The 15,736-nt window shown below is 45.3% G+C and overlaps 1 protein-coding gene across 1 annotated transcript; it reads left to right on the plus strand.

Annotated features, from left to right (window-relative positions):
- The first annotated feature begins 2,932 nt into the window (after nt 1-2,932).
- On the plus strand, nt 2,933-15,045 carry LGALS2 (galectin 2). Its single transcript, XM_086963050.1, has 4 exons — nt 2,933-3,130; nt 5,462-5,544; nt 8,640-8,799; nt 14,790-15,045. The coding sequence occupies exons 1-4, from the start codon at nt 3,125-3,127 to the stop codon at nt 14,934-14,936; spliced, it is 396 nt and encodes a 131-aa protein (XP_086819176.1). The 5' UTR covers nt 2,933-3,124; the 3' UTR covers nt 14,937-15,045.
- The last annotated feature ends 691 nt before the right edge of the window (nt 15,046-15,736 follow it).

The raw sequence follows: 15,736 nt of genomic DNA on the forward strand, positions 1-15,736 counted from the left end.
CGCTCATTTTTACTGAAAGGGACAATCCACTTCAGGAATGGACTAATGCCCAGATGTGTTGGGGAAGGGATGGAAGAGGCAAACGGGATAGCATACTATGCAGTGCTGCAGCTATCATTAGTGCAGAAGAGTAATGTTTTTTTGTCTAGTTCATTTTTTTATGATTTTGCTCTTTTATACGTCTCACATTTAGTGTGGAGAGTGAGCTACTGAAAAAGTGCCCCAAATATTATCTCATAAGCCCCATCCTCGCACCTAACCCTTCCAATTACCCAAGACTTTCCATAAGGTTTTGCAGGGCTCCCGAATTCAAAATATTTTGGTTATGGGGGCTTAGCGCAAACAAGTTGTAAGACCTCTGCTATAACCTCAATGGCAAAACCTCTGCACTAGCATCCAGGAGCTTGCCTTGGGCTTGCTTAGGCCCATCAGGGAAGAGCAAACTTGGGTTTACGGTGACCCTACAGGTAATCTCAACACTATTCCTCTGTGGATTTCTAGATGACGCCCTCACTACCCGAGTGCAGGAGAGCTCCGATACTGTTGGTGGCAGTACTATATGAATACTGCTAGTTCAACTAGACCTCAATGGGGTCGCTGGGCACGTCCACGCGGACAGCAGCTTGCTAGTTCCCAAATCCATGAGGAAGGACAAAGACAACGTGAAAAGAGGTTATCACACTCACACACCTCACATACAAATATTACCCACCAAACATGCATACATAATCTCTCACTTTAACACAGTCAATTAGGCAGTCACAGGGGTACAGAATAACTTCTACAATGGAGGACCAATGGACAGACTCCAAACCAAGCCCTGTGCCCCTGGCTGAAACCATGATCAGCTTCCATCAACCGCTGTCACTCGCCATCAGGGGCATGAGCCTCCTTTATGATGGATGAGGGCACACTTTGGATGCCTCCTAAACAGCAGATCTTTGTCCTATCCTGGCACATGAACATTGCTTTCACTGTGGAGGAAATCACAGGGTGGACAAGGAAAATTCAAACAGAGCAAGGTGACACTGATTTCCGACCCACAAGAGGATTTTACTTACATCACCTATCTGCCAGTTTTTGCATCCGCACGCATACACATGGTCTCTGTTTTTTAGCCAGTTCGTGTGGCTCCCATATTTGTGTTTCTACTGAATTTCACAACAAAATACAGACAGAAAATTATTTGTTCCCCTGTCTTCATTAGTTTTTGGAAACAGAACCATAGAAAACAGATTTTCTTTTGTTCTTTCCGCTGTCAATTGTGTATGCTAGTGCAATGTCGACTCAGACTGACAAATAGAGAGGTAAAAATGTACTAGTTGGGAATATTCTTGCACTGCAAGACTAATTCTTCCAGACGACTAGGTTGTTGTATGGCTACTTCTAACCCTAGGCTAGAAGCCTAATGGGATTTACGTAAAGTTAAATATATGTGAAAAAATACCATCTCCAGGTTTCTTTTCGATAAATGAAAAATAAACACAGCTAAATCCTGGTAAGTGAAACAATAGGGATAAATACTGACAGAAAAATCGGGAGCCCTATGTAAAAGTGACTTGTGGAATATGTACAAGTACAACCTGTGTGCCAATAGGCACGCAAATACACCTGACTAAGCATGGGCGGAAAATCCGTTCCGCTAGCGGATTTCTGGTAAATTCGCAATCCGCGAGATTCGCGAATTTCCCGCAAAATCCGCGAACGGAAATCCGCGAACGGGGATTGGGTCAAAAGTTCAAGCTGACTTTTGTAACTTTTTTAGAATGGCGCCAGCAAGCTGCCAGAGCCATTCTAAAATAGTTACAAAAGTCAGCTTCAACAGGAAGCTCTAATAGATAAAGTAAAGCAGGTGCTGCTCAAATTCAGTTACACAATCATTAATCACCCCCAAACTTGGGGTGATTAATGATTGTGTAATTAATTTGACCTTCAACTGGAGCACCTGCTTTACTTTATCTATTATTGCTTCCTGTTGAAGCTATTTCTAGCTATTTTAGAATGGCGCTGGCAGCTTGCCGGCGACATTCTAAGTGGGACAGAGGGCAGAAGGGGACAAAAAATGAGTGGGGCAGAGGGCAGAAGGGCACAGAAACAAGTGGTACAGAGGGCAGATGGGCATAAAAAACAAGAGGGTGGCAGTGATTAAGCAGGCAAAAAAAACCCCGCGAAATTGCAAAGCGCCTCGCGAACACCCGCAAACATGCAAAGCGCCTCGCGAACACCCGCGAACACGCAAAAATTAAAAAATCCGCAAATTTGCGTGAATTCGCGAATTTTGCGGATTGCCAATTCGCAAATCTGCAAATTCGCGAATTGCCAATTCACAAAATTCGCCCATGCTTACACCTGACATGACTAGGGGAGTGCGAAAATTCAAGGAAATCTAGCATTTGGCGCTATATTTCAGCATGAACTGCATTCTCGTGTCAATTTTTACATGAGGGTGCATTTTATGCTAAAATATATCATGGAAAAAGCACAAGTGCTACTAAAGACTGCCACGCACGCATTCTGATTGTTCGTGTTGATGTAATACAACAATTCCGTTGTGAACTGTGGAGTAATTACACAACGTGGCATAATTTTAGAATTTTTGCAAAACAAACGTAACACAGAATTACCAAAGAGGAATGCAAGCTACGGTGGCATGATTTACATTTCACCGGGGAGAGTAGGCATGACACAACTCTAAGCAGAGTGGTGGGGGCCTCGTGTTCATCCCCAGGTTCCTGTTGCCAGATCCTGGCTTGTGATCACGTGGCAGGGAGCGGGGGTCACTCGCAGGTGACATTGCTGCACCTTCTTCCTCCTCCTCACGCCCAGGCCTCTGCCTGCTGTTCCGCTTTACCAGGCCGTGCCTGGGAGGGTGTGCTGAAACCCCCACCAGCACACACTTTTATGATATTGATTGAGGAAGTTTAGCAAGTGAACAGGTGGGGGTTCAAAGTTCTTCCATTGTTGCAGATGGGTAATGGTACCGAGGTAATGAGGGGGAGGGATAGTTAATGAATGACAGGTGGGATATCATCCCAGCGGGTGGTTATAAAGGCTGCAGCGCAGTGAGCAGTTCATCCGCGTCCTTGCCAGAAGATCCAGAACTGCCCCGTGACAACCTGCCACCATGTCGGTGAGTGCACCCTCGTGCAGTGTCGATGTGGAGTGGGTAAAGGGGTTATGACCAGCGCCAGCCTCCACTGAGATAGGAGCCTCGCACGGCTGACTCCACTCGCTGCCTTTGCTTGGCTCCATTCCTGCCGTCGCATACCCCATTGAGATTCAGACCCTCCCCTGACTCAGGGTGCTCCCCACCCTGGTTTAGCTCTAGGAGGTGCAATTGGCGCGATGCTAAGATTCAGATCCTGCTGACAGACGTACCCTCAGCTCTAAACTCTGCAGCCCTGAGATCCGGACCCTCCCACGAAGTAGCTCCAGCCACGCAGTACTGACCTCCAGGCCCTATCCCGGCAGATCTTTGCAGCCTAAGACCCTTGCAAGCAGACCCTCCCTTGGCAGAGCTCCAGACTAGCATGGGGCAGGAGGCTTGAACAAGGACCACACCAATTATTTATGAAAAGATAGCAGCTTACAAGGAAATAGGTCTCAGCGCTACAACAGCATGTGCAGCCCTGGCTTCAAAGTCTTACAGACTCATCTAATCAATAACCCGAATACAAAAATCACTCCTACTCCATTTTCCTCCCCTGAGTAACCCACGCTCTGGATGCTACCGGCCTTTCTTCCCCTGCAAGGCCAAAATCAACCTGCTCTGCCAGTCTTAAAAGCACTCTTATTCTGTCATCTCCTCCTTGTGTTTAATGTCCCTTCATCTTTCCCAAATCATACATAAATGTCGGTCCCTGCACTGCCCCCCTTCAATGACACATAACAGATGACACGTAAATCGCACCACTCACCGAAAATGTCAGGAGGAAGACTTAATTTCCTGGCTTAACCCGGGGCTCCCATCTCCTGGTCCCACTGAGCATCAAACCCTGCTGACATCCACACTCTGGCCTCACAGAGCGCCAGAGCCCATCCTGCCGAACTACTGACATGACCCCAACTGCGCTATGGGCCCCACCCAACTGACCAATGGACCCTGCCTTTATTGAAATCCAGAACCCCGCCCATTAGGCACCGATATTCCCTTTTCTGAGACCCAGACCTCACCTTGCTTACCTATATGTTGCTTCTCTGGAGCCATGTCCCATGATGACAATCTGCTCTGGTCATTGCTGACAGTGACCCCAGAATCCAACCGACCTCTCACAGCCGCCACTCGGGAGAGCTCAAGTAATTGTATCAGCTCCAGAGCACTCCCCTACTGAGATTTGGAGAATTCATGTACTGAGTCCCAGACGAGGCCTCAGTCAGCTCCGACTCCAACACCCCTCCAGTAGCACAAACCATGCTTTGCCTCGGACCCTGACCCACATGAGCATCACACTCCCATATGGGCTGCAGAATGCATCCCATATGAGCTCCAGACCTCACCCCACATGGGCTGCAGACCACAATCTGTCCTACCCCATTGAGCTCTGGACACTGCTTACTCTTAGCTTTAAAACCCACCACACATGGGCTGCATATCCCATCTCACATGAGCGGAGGACTCCACAGCTTCAAGTTCCACTCCATAAACCCCCTCGCCCCCCATTATATAAGCTCCAACCTCAATTCCACGTGAAATTCAGGCTTTACTCTGCCCTCACACTGAGCTCAGGATATTGTCCACACTGAGCTCCAATCCCCACCTCACTTGCGCTGTATACCTCACCCAACCCCAGCCCACTGAGCTCTGGAATCTGCCTCTGCTGCATCCCAGAACCGCCTCCCCCCCCCCCCCCCCCCTTAGTTCTGGGACTCCTCTGCTCCCGCTGCACTCCGGAGTCCGTCCCTCATGAATTCTGGACATTGCCTCTACTGAGCTACAGATGGCAACCCATATGAGCTGCAGATCCTACCCCCGCCCAGTGCTCAGCATTGCCTCTGATGAGTGAACGCCAGATATGAACCCCCAGATAAACCCCAGACCCCACCTCACTGACCATCAATCAGCAGAGCTCCATGTCCTACTCGACTCAGGACACTGACTCAAAATGAATTTTTGTCTCTGAGCATGGGCCAGTCTTGCATTAACGCGTGTAACTATCAAGTTGTGTGAAAGGGCAGAGACGTGCATTTCTATATCCCAATCTTTAATGTATAATTCAGTATTGTTCACTCACATAGGGCTTGAATTAGTATAAAATGGGTGATAACACTCAAAGGTGTTCCCTACAAGCGCCACAAAATATTTATTGTACGGTGCCTTCTAAAATCCTTTAGATCATACTGTGAACGGGTGGAGGCTGAGGCGCACAGGAATGTACTACTGGACTATAAGACAGTTTGGTGTGAATGTGAGGCTATTCCAGCTTCTATTGTAGTGACATTCGAGACTCTTGTTTGATTGCAGGAGAAGTTTGAAATGGTGAATCTGGACATTAAGCAAGGAGAGTCGGTGAAGGTGAAGTGCAAGCTCCCCGGAGACTGCAAGAAGTAAGTGGGGGAAATGGGGTGCAGTGTGCTAGTTATGCAGATTAGAGGGTTGCGGGATGGGGGTGTTGGACCAGAAAAACATGAAGTGGATTGGGCAACTTGTTTTTAGAAAGAAAGCACAAAAAAAGAGGAGTAATTAACGTGGTTTGGTAGGTCAGTGTCATGGGGTTGACAATACTAAGGGGTCTTGGGGGTTGGTAGGGGAGCAATTATGTTCCCCCATCCTTTTGATGCTCTTCATGGGCTTCCATTTTCGCCCTTTGCACTTGAGAAATTTCTGCTGAGGTATCAGCGTGGTTGTTTACTATTCTGGTGAAAAAGTAAATTGATGACTCCTGATCTAGCGCATTCTTCTCCAAATGCTTATTTCCTCGATTTTTTTTTACAAATGAATGGCATTTCCAGGATAGCAAATGTATCCTGGCAAATGCCTTTCACGAAAAAACAAATCCTCTGGTCGCTATACTTGTTCTTCCCTGTCAAAACTATTTGGTGGGGGGGAGACCTGCAATATCCTTCCATGTTGTCTAATCTTCTCTTTTTTTTTTAAACAAAGTGGTCACTTCATTTTGGATAGTCTCCAAAATGGAAGCCTGGTGTCGTCAGGCTGGTGTTCTCCATTTTGTTTTTTCAGGAATGAGGTAGAGCCATTTGTCTGACATTTCAAGCCCCTCAAATTCTCTCTTTCTTTTATTCAAAAGCTTCCAATAGACAGCAGAGAAAGCAGGACTAAATGGGAATTTTTTTACTCTGAACTCATTCACCTGGCAACTCTACTAACAGAAAGAAACTACAAATTGGCAGTTCACCCAACCAACCCCTGACTGTGGCTGACCACCTAGCACCATTTTGATGCCAAGCTGGCCCCTCTGAAATTGTCAGTACATACGTTTTATGGCGTGTACTGGCACCTCTCAGCAGAGGTGTCATCTCTGCTTTATTTGTAAAAACGGTACAAAAGGGGGTGGTGATGGACGGAGCATCTGAATCAATCAAACACTCACACCCAGTCAAAAGATCTGGGTTTAATCCATCACCGTTCTTTAGCCCACTCTGCCACCCCAGTTCAGACATGGCTATATGCAAATCAGTCTAACCCTGTGCCTCATGGGAACAGTCCAGCCTGAACTGCCAAGCCATGTCTTCCCTGGACCGGAAACAAGCTTCCGAGGACCGGTTTCTGGCATTCCAGCCGTTTTCATCCCGGCTTGCTTGAATCCAGTGCCAAAGTAAGCAAGGGACTCACGTCTGAGCATACCCCGCCACACTTATGGCGGCCAAAAGCGGTACAAAAGGGAGTGGTGATGGACGGAGCATCTGAATCAAACACTCACACCGTCAAATGATCTGGGTTTAATATATCACCGTTCTTTAGCCCACTCTGCCACCCCAGTTCAGACATGGCTACATGCAAATCAGTCTGACCCTGTGCCTCATGGGAACAGTCCAGCCCGAACTGCCAAGCCATGTCTTCCCTGGACCAGAAACAAGCTTCCGAGGACCGGTTTCTGGCATTCCAGCCGTCTTCAGCCCGGCTTGCTTGAATCCAGTGGCAAAGTGAGCAAGGGTTACAAAAGGGGGTGGTGCTTCTTTGCGGCGGTAAACATCGTTTACAATGCGGTGTTTACACCGCACGACCTTTACCATGCTGCTATTACAACACAAGTAGTTACTACGACTTGCACTGGATGGCGCTATTTGTTAAGGAATACTGTAATTTTCCCATGCTCACTAAGCCACTGGAGTCAAGCTATCCTGGCTGAAGACGGCTGATAGCCAGAAACCGGTCCTAGGATGGTTGATTCCGGTCCAGGGAAGGCATGGCTTGGCAGTTCGGGCTGGACTGTTCCCATGAGGCACAGGGTCAGACTGATTTGCATATGGCCATGTCTGAACTGGGGTGGTGTGGAGTGCAAAAAAACGATGGATTTAGGCCCAGATCTCTGAACTGGGGTGAATGTATGACATTGTTCTGCATTCTGTCCATCAACTGTGGTTTTTGCATTTGTCACACGAGTGGGATGGGTATGCTCAGACGTGAGTCCCCTGCTCTCCACAACACTGGATTCAAGCAAGCTGGGCTGAAGACGGCTGGAATGCCAGAAACCGGACTTCGGAAGCTTGTTTCCGGTCCAGGGAAGGCATGGCTTGGCAGATCGGGCTGGACTGTTCCCATGAGGCACAGGGTCAGACTGATTTGCATATGGCCATGTCTGAACTGGGGTGGTGTGGAGTGCAAAAAAACGATGGATTTAGGCCCAGATCTCTGTACTGGGGTGAATGTATGACATTGTTCTGCATTCTGTCCATCAACTGTGGTTTTTGCATTTATTTGTAAAAGAGCCAATGTTGAGGCAAATGTTCCAGGAAGAAGCCTTTGGCTTCTACTTCCGAATGTCAGGGCCGCCGAATATCAAACCTTAACACCATCGGTGTGGTGCAGATTTACCCTGTGCGCTGACCATCATCGATTCCCATTGTTCATGATGAGCTCAGCTCGTCATGAGTGTACGAGAGGTGTACCTCATGACGAGCTGAGCTCGTCATGAGCATCGAAGGGGTTAATAGTCTTGATTCCACCCGATACATCCTCTGTTCAGCACCACACACTCCCTGTCGTTTTAGCTCAGTTTTACCGCTTCTTTTGTGTCCCTACTTTTTCCCTTTCTTAGTTTTACTCCTCATTTCTCATCCTCCTTCTTCCACTTTCATGTCTTTGTCTTGCTGTGGGTCTAAGTCGGATTTTAAAAATAGGCATCGCCAGTGGTCCCACCAGCAACTACTGGCTCAAATTAGGCACTTAATGCAATATTTCTAATGGGTCGAGAAAAGTCCTCCTCATCACACTGTGGCAGTAGCAATGAGCCCTGCATGACTAACTGTTGGGACTGAACTTCGAAATCCCTCACTCTTCATCACTCACTCCTCATCCCTCACTTCTCACTCCGGAGCCTTCACTCTTTGTTTTTCACTGCTTGTTCCCCATCAAAAGTGTTGCTTGTTCATATTGATTTGCTGATGGTTATTCATGGGATGAGGCTGTTCACAACTTGGAGCTTATCTGATTTTTGCACTTCCATCCATCTACATCACAGTTTCTCCATCAACTTGGGCAAGAGTGCTTCGGATGTGGGTCTGCACTTCAACCCCCGCCTTCATGACAAAGTCATTGTGTGCAACTCCAAGCACAGCAACAACTGGCAGTCTGAGCAACGCAGCAACCACATGTGCTTCCAACCAGGGTCAGAGGTCAAGGTGAGTGACATGAGAGAGTGTGTGTGTGTGTGTGTGTGTGTGTGTGTGTGTGCGCGCACAAGCTAACTGTCACCTTTGCGTGGAGAGCGCTGGATGCAACCAGCAAGTTTGAGTCCAAGGTCAGTTGTAGACTCTTTGGGGTAAAGTTATCAGGACTTTGAGCCACCACAAAGTCAAGCAAAGTGGTGAAAAGTCTTGACAAAGTATTTATTTTCCAGGTCTAAACTTTTTTTGTGCTGGAAAGTTGTCCTTAAAGTAGCATATATAGTACTTTGTAATAAGGGACATTCCATGGGTGGTTCTTGGGCATTACAATGCTACCACACATGGTTTTTGAAGCAAAGGCAGATCTAGAGAGATTGTCAGACCTATTTTAAGTAAAAAACACAAGGCCTCTTTGAGTCAGGTGCAAAGTCGGGGAACTGTTTTAATTCCACCTAACATTTCGCTCATTGCAGGTCTTTGCACTGTGCAGCATACATCCAATGTGTGAAACGTTTTTAAAAGAATGCTCAACCTTGGGTTTTTGTATGGGAAGGGTATCCTTCACTAAAATATATATATATATATATATATATATATATATATATTCTTTTTTTTTTTTTATATCCTACTATTGTATAGCACCCGTTGATACCAGCACATAGTATATGATTAGCATTATGCCATTCAGTTCTTTGCAAATGGAACTATGTGCAATATTACGCTTGGAGGGATTTATCCCAACACTGTTGTTTCTGTTTTCAAAGCGCATTTGTAATTTAAGTGTTATCATTACATGTAGTATTTTTACTATTTTCTTTGCGCTTTGATCTGTACACCTACAGTAATTGGCTAAGCCAACCGCACTAGCACTTTAAATTTCTGCCGCCGCCCTCTGGGGCGCCATGTGACCAAGGCCTCTGCGAGGCTGAAACGTTATGCTGTCCGTTGCAGAATAAAATTTTCACTCACGGAAAAACTGGGTCTCCTGTTCTTTGGCTGTGCTGCAGTGGGATCGAGACTGCTGCATTGTTTGCAAGAGCCTGTGTGGATATGGATATATATATATATATATATATATATATATATATATATATATACATATATATATATATATATATATATATATATATATATATATATATATATATATATATATATATATATATATATATATATATATATATATATATATATCACATCACAAAACTGAATTATTTCAGCGAATTTTTATAATTACTGTTATGTTACCCTTATCCAAAGTTCTCATGTTATTGGCCGCTGAAGGACAAAAGGCAGAACCAGATACACCAAGACTCAAACGTGAGACTGACAGGATGCATATATGCAGCAAGCATGTTAACACACTGAGCCATCTTGTCAGCTACATTTTCCTCCGCTATTCATTTCTGAAGTTGTAGCTGGACAAAGGTGGATCAGAAGGCTTATGGTTGTCCATCAACAATGAGCAGCCACACTGCCCTCCTTCTCTGTTGGTTCAGCTAGTTAATCCAGCGGCCACAAAGACATGTAGGTCACCTGTAGGTCACGGGTTTTAAGTGCTATCTACAGACACATGTCTGTATTCAGAATGCATGACACATGCTTGAATCAGGGCAGAAAAGTTTAGGCATGTAATTTGCCCACAGCAGAAATCTGTGTGTGGCCTGCGGGACAGAGGCTGAAATCCCAGTACATATACTCAGTGCATTCACTGCATTCAGGGCCCCCAGCGCCTGGAGACCCTTACGGGTGAATGTTCGCGCTTTACAAATGTGGATTATTATTCATGTGTCTGCTTCAGAGATCTGTGTGTAACCGGGATGTCAAAAGTTTGAATACGGAGAGAGCTGCTATAGTATTTAATTATTTCTGAGGCCGATACAATGAGTACCACGTTTTTTTTAATACAGTACTTATGTAACATAATTTGAAACGTGTCTAGATGATGTAGGAAATGAAATAAAACATTTCTTGGCCTTCACAACACCAAAAAGCCTGGTTATTGTTTGGTTATCGTAATCCTGCCCCTAGAAAAACCTTGTTAGCTCCAACTCTCCTGCTCCTCTCGTCATTGTTTCATAGTATTACTGTTTTTTCATCTTGTCCCTTAGTAATACCCTGTTTTTCATCTTTTCTTAGTATAATGGTTAGTGAATTTTGCTTTTATTAGTACTTTGTGCGTTCATCCCTTTTCCTACTTATAACCATTTTGTTTATCGGTCGTTATAATTATACCTTGATTACTCACCTGCGATCCTAGTAATACCCTGTTTCATCGTCTTTTCTCCTAATAAGACCATGTTTGTTCATCTTTTTTAATTGTACTCTTTTTATACATTTCTTCTCTAGTAATACCGTTAGTCCATCACTTCCCGTAGTAATACTCTGTAGCAAACTCAATTTTCTTAGCAGGGGCGGCTCTAGGTTCATGGTGGCCCTGGGCAGGGAGCGTAGGTAGGGGGCCCCGGAAGAGGGGGTCTGGGTGGGGCGGAGCGCGGAGGCCAGTGAAGAGGGGGTCATGGTGTTTGGAAGTTGTATAGAGCCAGAGGCCACCAAATCCCTGCCAGGGGCCCCCACACAAATATGTATCCATCCTCAGAGGATTATTAAATTAAGGATATATATTGATGTGGTGGCCCCTGGGATTTGGTGGCCCTGTGCAGGTGCACAGCTTGCACATGCCTAAGGCCGGTCCTGTTCTTAGAAATGCTCAAGTTATTCATCTCTACTCCTAGCAATACCCTGTTTGCTCATCTATTTTGCCATAATATTACCATGTTTACACATCTCTTTCCTAAGTAATACCCTGCATGCCCTTCTCTTCCCGTAGTAATACCCTGCTTGCTTGTCTCTTTTCTAAGAAATATGCTTTTTGTTCCATCTTTTTCCCCATGAATCTGGTCCTCTGCATCGCTGCCATTAGTAGTTCAAAGTTCTCTTTCTCTACTCTATAGCCCACACTGGTGCACCTCCAGGGAGCCCATTTGCTCTATCTCTACCTGTAGTAATCTTCTCTCTTGTCCTTCTTAGCACCTAGAAATTCTCTCATCTCCTCTGCCTCTAGTAAAATCCCTGTTCCTCTAAATCCATCTTTGGTAATCTTTAAATTTGTAATGCCAAACTGCTTTTATCACTTCCTCCAATAATGTATAGTTCCTTTCGTCTACACCTCTAGTAATCTCCAGATATTATCACCAACCTCTAGTAATCCAGAGTTTATTTCCCTCGATCTATAACAATACCCATTTAATTTAATCTCCACCTACAGTAATACCTTGTGCCTTTGTCTCCACCTATAGTAATGCCTGCTTTCTTTAATGAGCAACTCCGCTGTAATGCCTACTCCTTTTAATTATCATCTTTATTAATGAGCTGTTCCTTTCTAATCCACCTCTAGCAGTGCCTAGTTTCTTTATTACCTACCACTAGTACAGCTCAATGTTTTCCACGCCACCTCAAGAATCCCTGGTTCCTTTACTCTCCACATTTGGTAATGCTCAGTTCCTTCCCATTCCTTTTAAAAAAAAATATTTTTTTAATCATCAAGTCAGCATATACAATAAGCAGCAGGGAAGATTACATATGCCCTATATAAAGTAAAGACTGAACAGTAAAATATTTTCTTAATCACAAATAAAGAAACAAAAGACCATTAATTCTCCCATGAACTCAATCATAATTCGTATATCGTATATCTATACGTTAAAATATAAGTCCCCCTAGAGATTTTAGTTTATTCAAGGCATGAGTACCCCTAGCATTCGCCAAAGCATATTGCATTGCGTATATTTCCTTCATCAACACCCACCATTCACATATATTTGGAGGGTTTCGACTGATCCAGACTCAGTTCCTTCCAATTCCACGTTCCGTTAATCTCAACCTGTAGAAATACCTGGTTCATTTCATCTCCACTTCTTAAAATACTTGTTTCCATGATTCTTCATGTTTGGTCATCTTGATTCCCTTTCATCTCCACTTCTAGTAAAGCTTGGCTCATTCAATCTTCACCTTTAATAGCCTCTAGTAATGCTTGTTCTCTTTAATCTCCCCATCTGGTAATGTTCAAGACCTTTCATCATCACCTCTAGTAACATCCGGTGTGATCGTCTCTACCTACTGTAATGCTTGGTTCCTTTAATCTGCACTTCTAGTAATGCCTTGTTCCTTTACTAAATACCCCTAGTAGAGCTCCATTCCTTTCCAATCAAACTTTAGTAATGTCTGGTTCAGAAATGTCTATTTTATTTTATCTCTACCTCTGGTAATGCCTAGTTCATCTCATTTCAACCTTTTATAATCTCTAGTTTCTTATGTATTTGCCTTAAGTAGTGCCCATTCCAGATGACCTCCACCTCTAGCAATCTTAAACCTTCTTTGTCTTCACCTCTAGTTATCCCTGGTTCCATTGTGGTCCACCTTTGATAATCTTCTTGTTAACTTCTTATCTGCCTCTAGTTTCCCCCACCATTTATGCCCTTCATATTCCCATGTTTCCCCTCTCAGGCTTTAGTAATCCAATTTTTACTCTGCCCCGCCCTCTAGTAATCTCCTGTTTGCCCTATTTGCTCTTCCAGTAGTCCACCATGTGAAATATCCCCCATCACTACAAATACCCCGCATGTGCCATCTACACCTCTTCTAATCTCCCATTTGCTCTAATATCGCCGCAAGTAATCTCCGCTCTGCTTTACCCCGCCTCTCACAATCTCTTGGTTGCTCTACTCCTGCCTCTAATAATCCCGTTTGTGAGATACCCGCCACTACTAATCCCATATTTGTGTCATCTCATCCCCACCTTTAGTAATCCCGTTTTTCTCCTCCCCCACCTCTAGTAACATTCCTTTGCTCTACTCCCATCTCTTTAAATCAAGTTTATGAAATCCCAACCACTACTAATTCCGCACTTGTGTCATACTCACCTCTAGTAATCCCGTCTGCTCTACCACACTGCCAGCAATCCCTGCTTGCACTATGCCCGCTTCTAGTAACACTTTAATGTCCCTTCCGTAGAAATGAGCGTGTTCATTGCTGCTCCTGGTAATTTTATTTGCTCCAATTCCATCTCTAGAAACCCTGTTGCTTCACCTCTAGTAACCCCATTTGCACCACCTTTAGTAACACGGCTTACTCCACCTCTAGTAACCCTGCTTGTTCAGCCTCCAGTAAGCCTGTTTGCTCTCACTGTAGTAATCATTATTGCTCCGCCTCTAGTAAACCATCTTATTGCATTCCTAGTAATCCCATTTGCTCAACCTGAAGTAACACCACATTCTCCACCTCTAGTAATGCTGCTTGCTACATCTCTAGTACCCCCCACTTCTTCTGCCTGTAGTAACCCTGCTTGCTCCACCTCCAGTAACTCAGTTTGCTCCAAATACAGTAACCCCACTCCACCTCCAGTAACCCTACTTGCTCCACCTTTAGTAACAACACTTTCTCCATCCCTTGTAATGCTGATTGCTACATGGCCAGTACCCACACTTGTTGCGCCTGTAGTAACCCTGCTGGTCTGCCTCCAGTAAATCCATTTGCTCCACCTCCAGTAACCCTGCTTGCTCCAACTCTAGTAATGCTGCTTGCTTCAAGTTTAATAACCCTGCTTGCTCTGGGTTTAGAACCCCCACTTGCTACAACCTCCAGTAACGCCACGCTCCCACTATGGCAACCCCGATTGCTCCACCTCCACCAATCCTGATTGCTCCTCCTTTAGTAATCACATTTGCTGCATGTCTAGTAAGGCCACTTGCTCCATCTCTAGTAACCGCTCTTGCTCTTCCTTTATCAACCCCGCTTGTTTCCTTTCCAGTAACACTGTTTGTTTCCCTTCAGTAACCCCTCTTGCTTCCCCTCCGGTAACCCTGCTTGCTTCCCCTCCGGTAACCCTGCTTGCTCCACCTCCAGTAACCCCATTTGTTGCACCTCTAGTAACTTTGCTTGTTCTACCTCTATAAAATGCCGTTTCCCTAATTTCTTTCTCAAACTCTCTCTGGCTCTGCCCACAGGTCAGCATCAAGCACTGCGGAGACAAGTTCGAGGTCAAGCTTCCCGACGGCCACGAGATCACCTTCCCCAACAGGCACGGCTACGACAAGCTGAGCTACATGTCCGTCAAGGGTGACGTCAAAATCACCTCCTTCAAGTACGAGTGAGGGCTTCCGTCCACGTGCTGCCCGTCTCAACTCAAGCCCAGTGCGCTGTGAGGTGCCACTCACACCTGTAATAAAGATCCCAACAGGGATGTCAACTTTTTGTACCATATTTATGGCGTCCGTCTTAATTCTTCCAGTTGAGGAGGCCTTCCACTTTCTGGGGGATGGGGTTTCGATGCTCGAGAAGGAAGTAGTGTGGTGGAAGGATGTCTCAATCACCAGTGCTGTTGCTACCTCCATCAGTGTTTGTAAAACGATTGCCCCTTTGGAGTTAATAGTGAAAAAACTACACCCAATGGGACAATACTTCTGTAAACAACATCTACGATAACAATACTTATGTCAGAAGATATTTCGGACTACAATATGCTATGCTATTCGCTTGCTTAAGCTTCTAGCGGTGGTGACATCAGACTGCTCTGCATAGATGCTATGCTGCTGCACGTCTGCCTATTGTTTAAGGGTTTTATACATCAACGTGAAGCACCTTGGCAGTAGCCCCAGGGTATTCTGAGATCATGTAGGCACCCGTGTTGCACTGGCGTCTCAGGATTTCTAGCAGTCTGTGAGTCTGGCACTGGCAGATGGGTCAGTCTGTCGGCAGTTTTTTTCGTCCCGTCACAAGTGTCAGTCTGCTAGAAAGACTGAAAGCCCAGTCCAACACTGGCAGGCATAAAGGCATAAAAAAAATAGCAGGATGCATAAAAAGAGCGAAGTGCTTCGAAGGATGTGAGCAGGGCAATGACGAGATGTGTGCAGGCTGCGACACACCCGAGGGCCCCCTATTCACCAGGATTCCT

The sequence above is a fragment of the Lissotriton vulgaris genome, chromosome 1_1 (genome assembly GCF_964263255.1).
Source record: "Lissotriton vulgaris chromosome 1_1, aLisVul1.2, whole genome shotgun sequence".
NCBI classification, from domain to species: domain Eukaryota; kingdom Metazoa; phylum Chordata; class Amphibia; order Caudata; family Salamandridae; genus Lissotriton; species Lissotriton vulgaris.

Bases quoted from the DNA above. Each gene is read 5' to 3' on its own strand.
- LGALS2 (XM_086963050.1), top strand. The intron at 5,545-8,639 runs GTAAGTGGGGGA...TCTACATCACAG, and splicing joins CTCCCCGGAGACTGCAAGAA to TTTCTCCATCAACTTGGGCA. The intron at 8,800-14,789 runs GTGAGTGACATG...CTCTGCCCACAG, and splicing joins AACCAGGGTCAGAGGTCAAG to GTCAGCATCAAGCACTGCGG.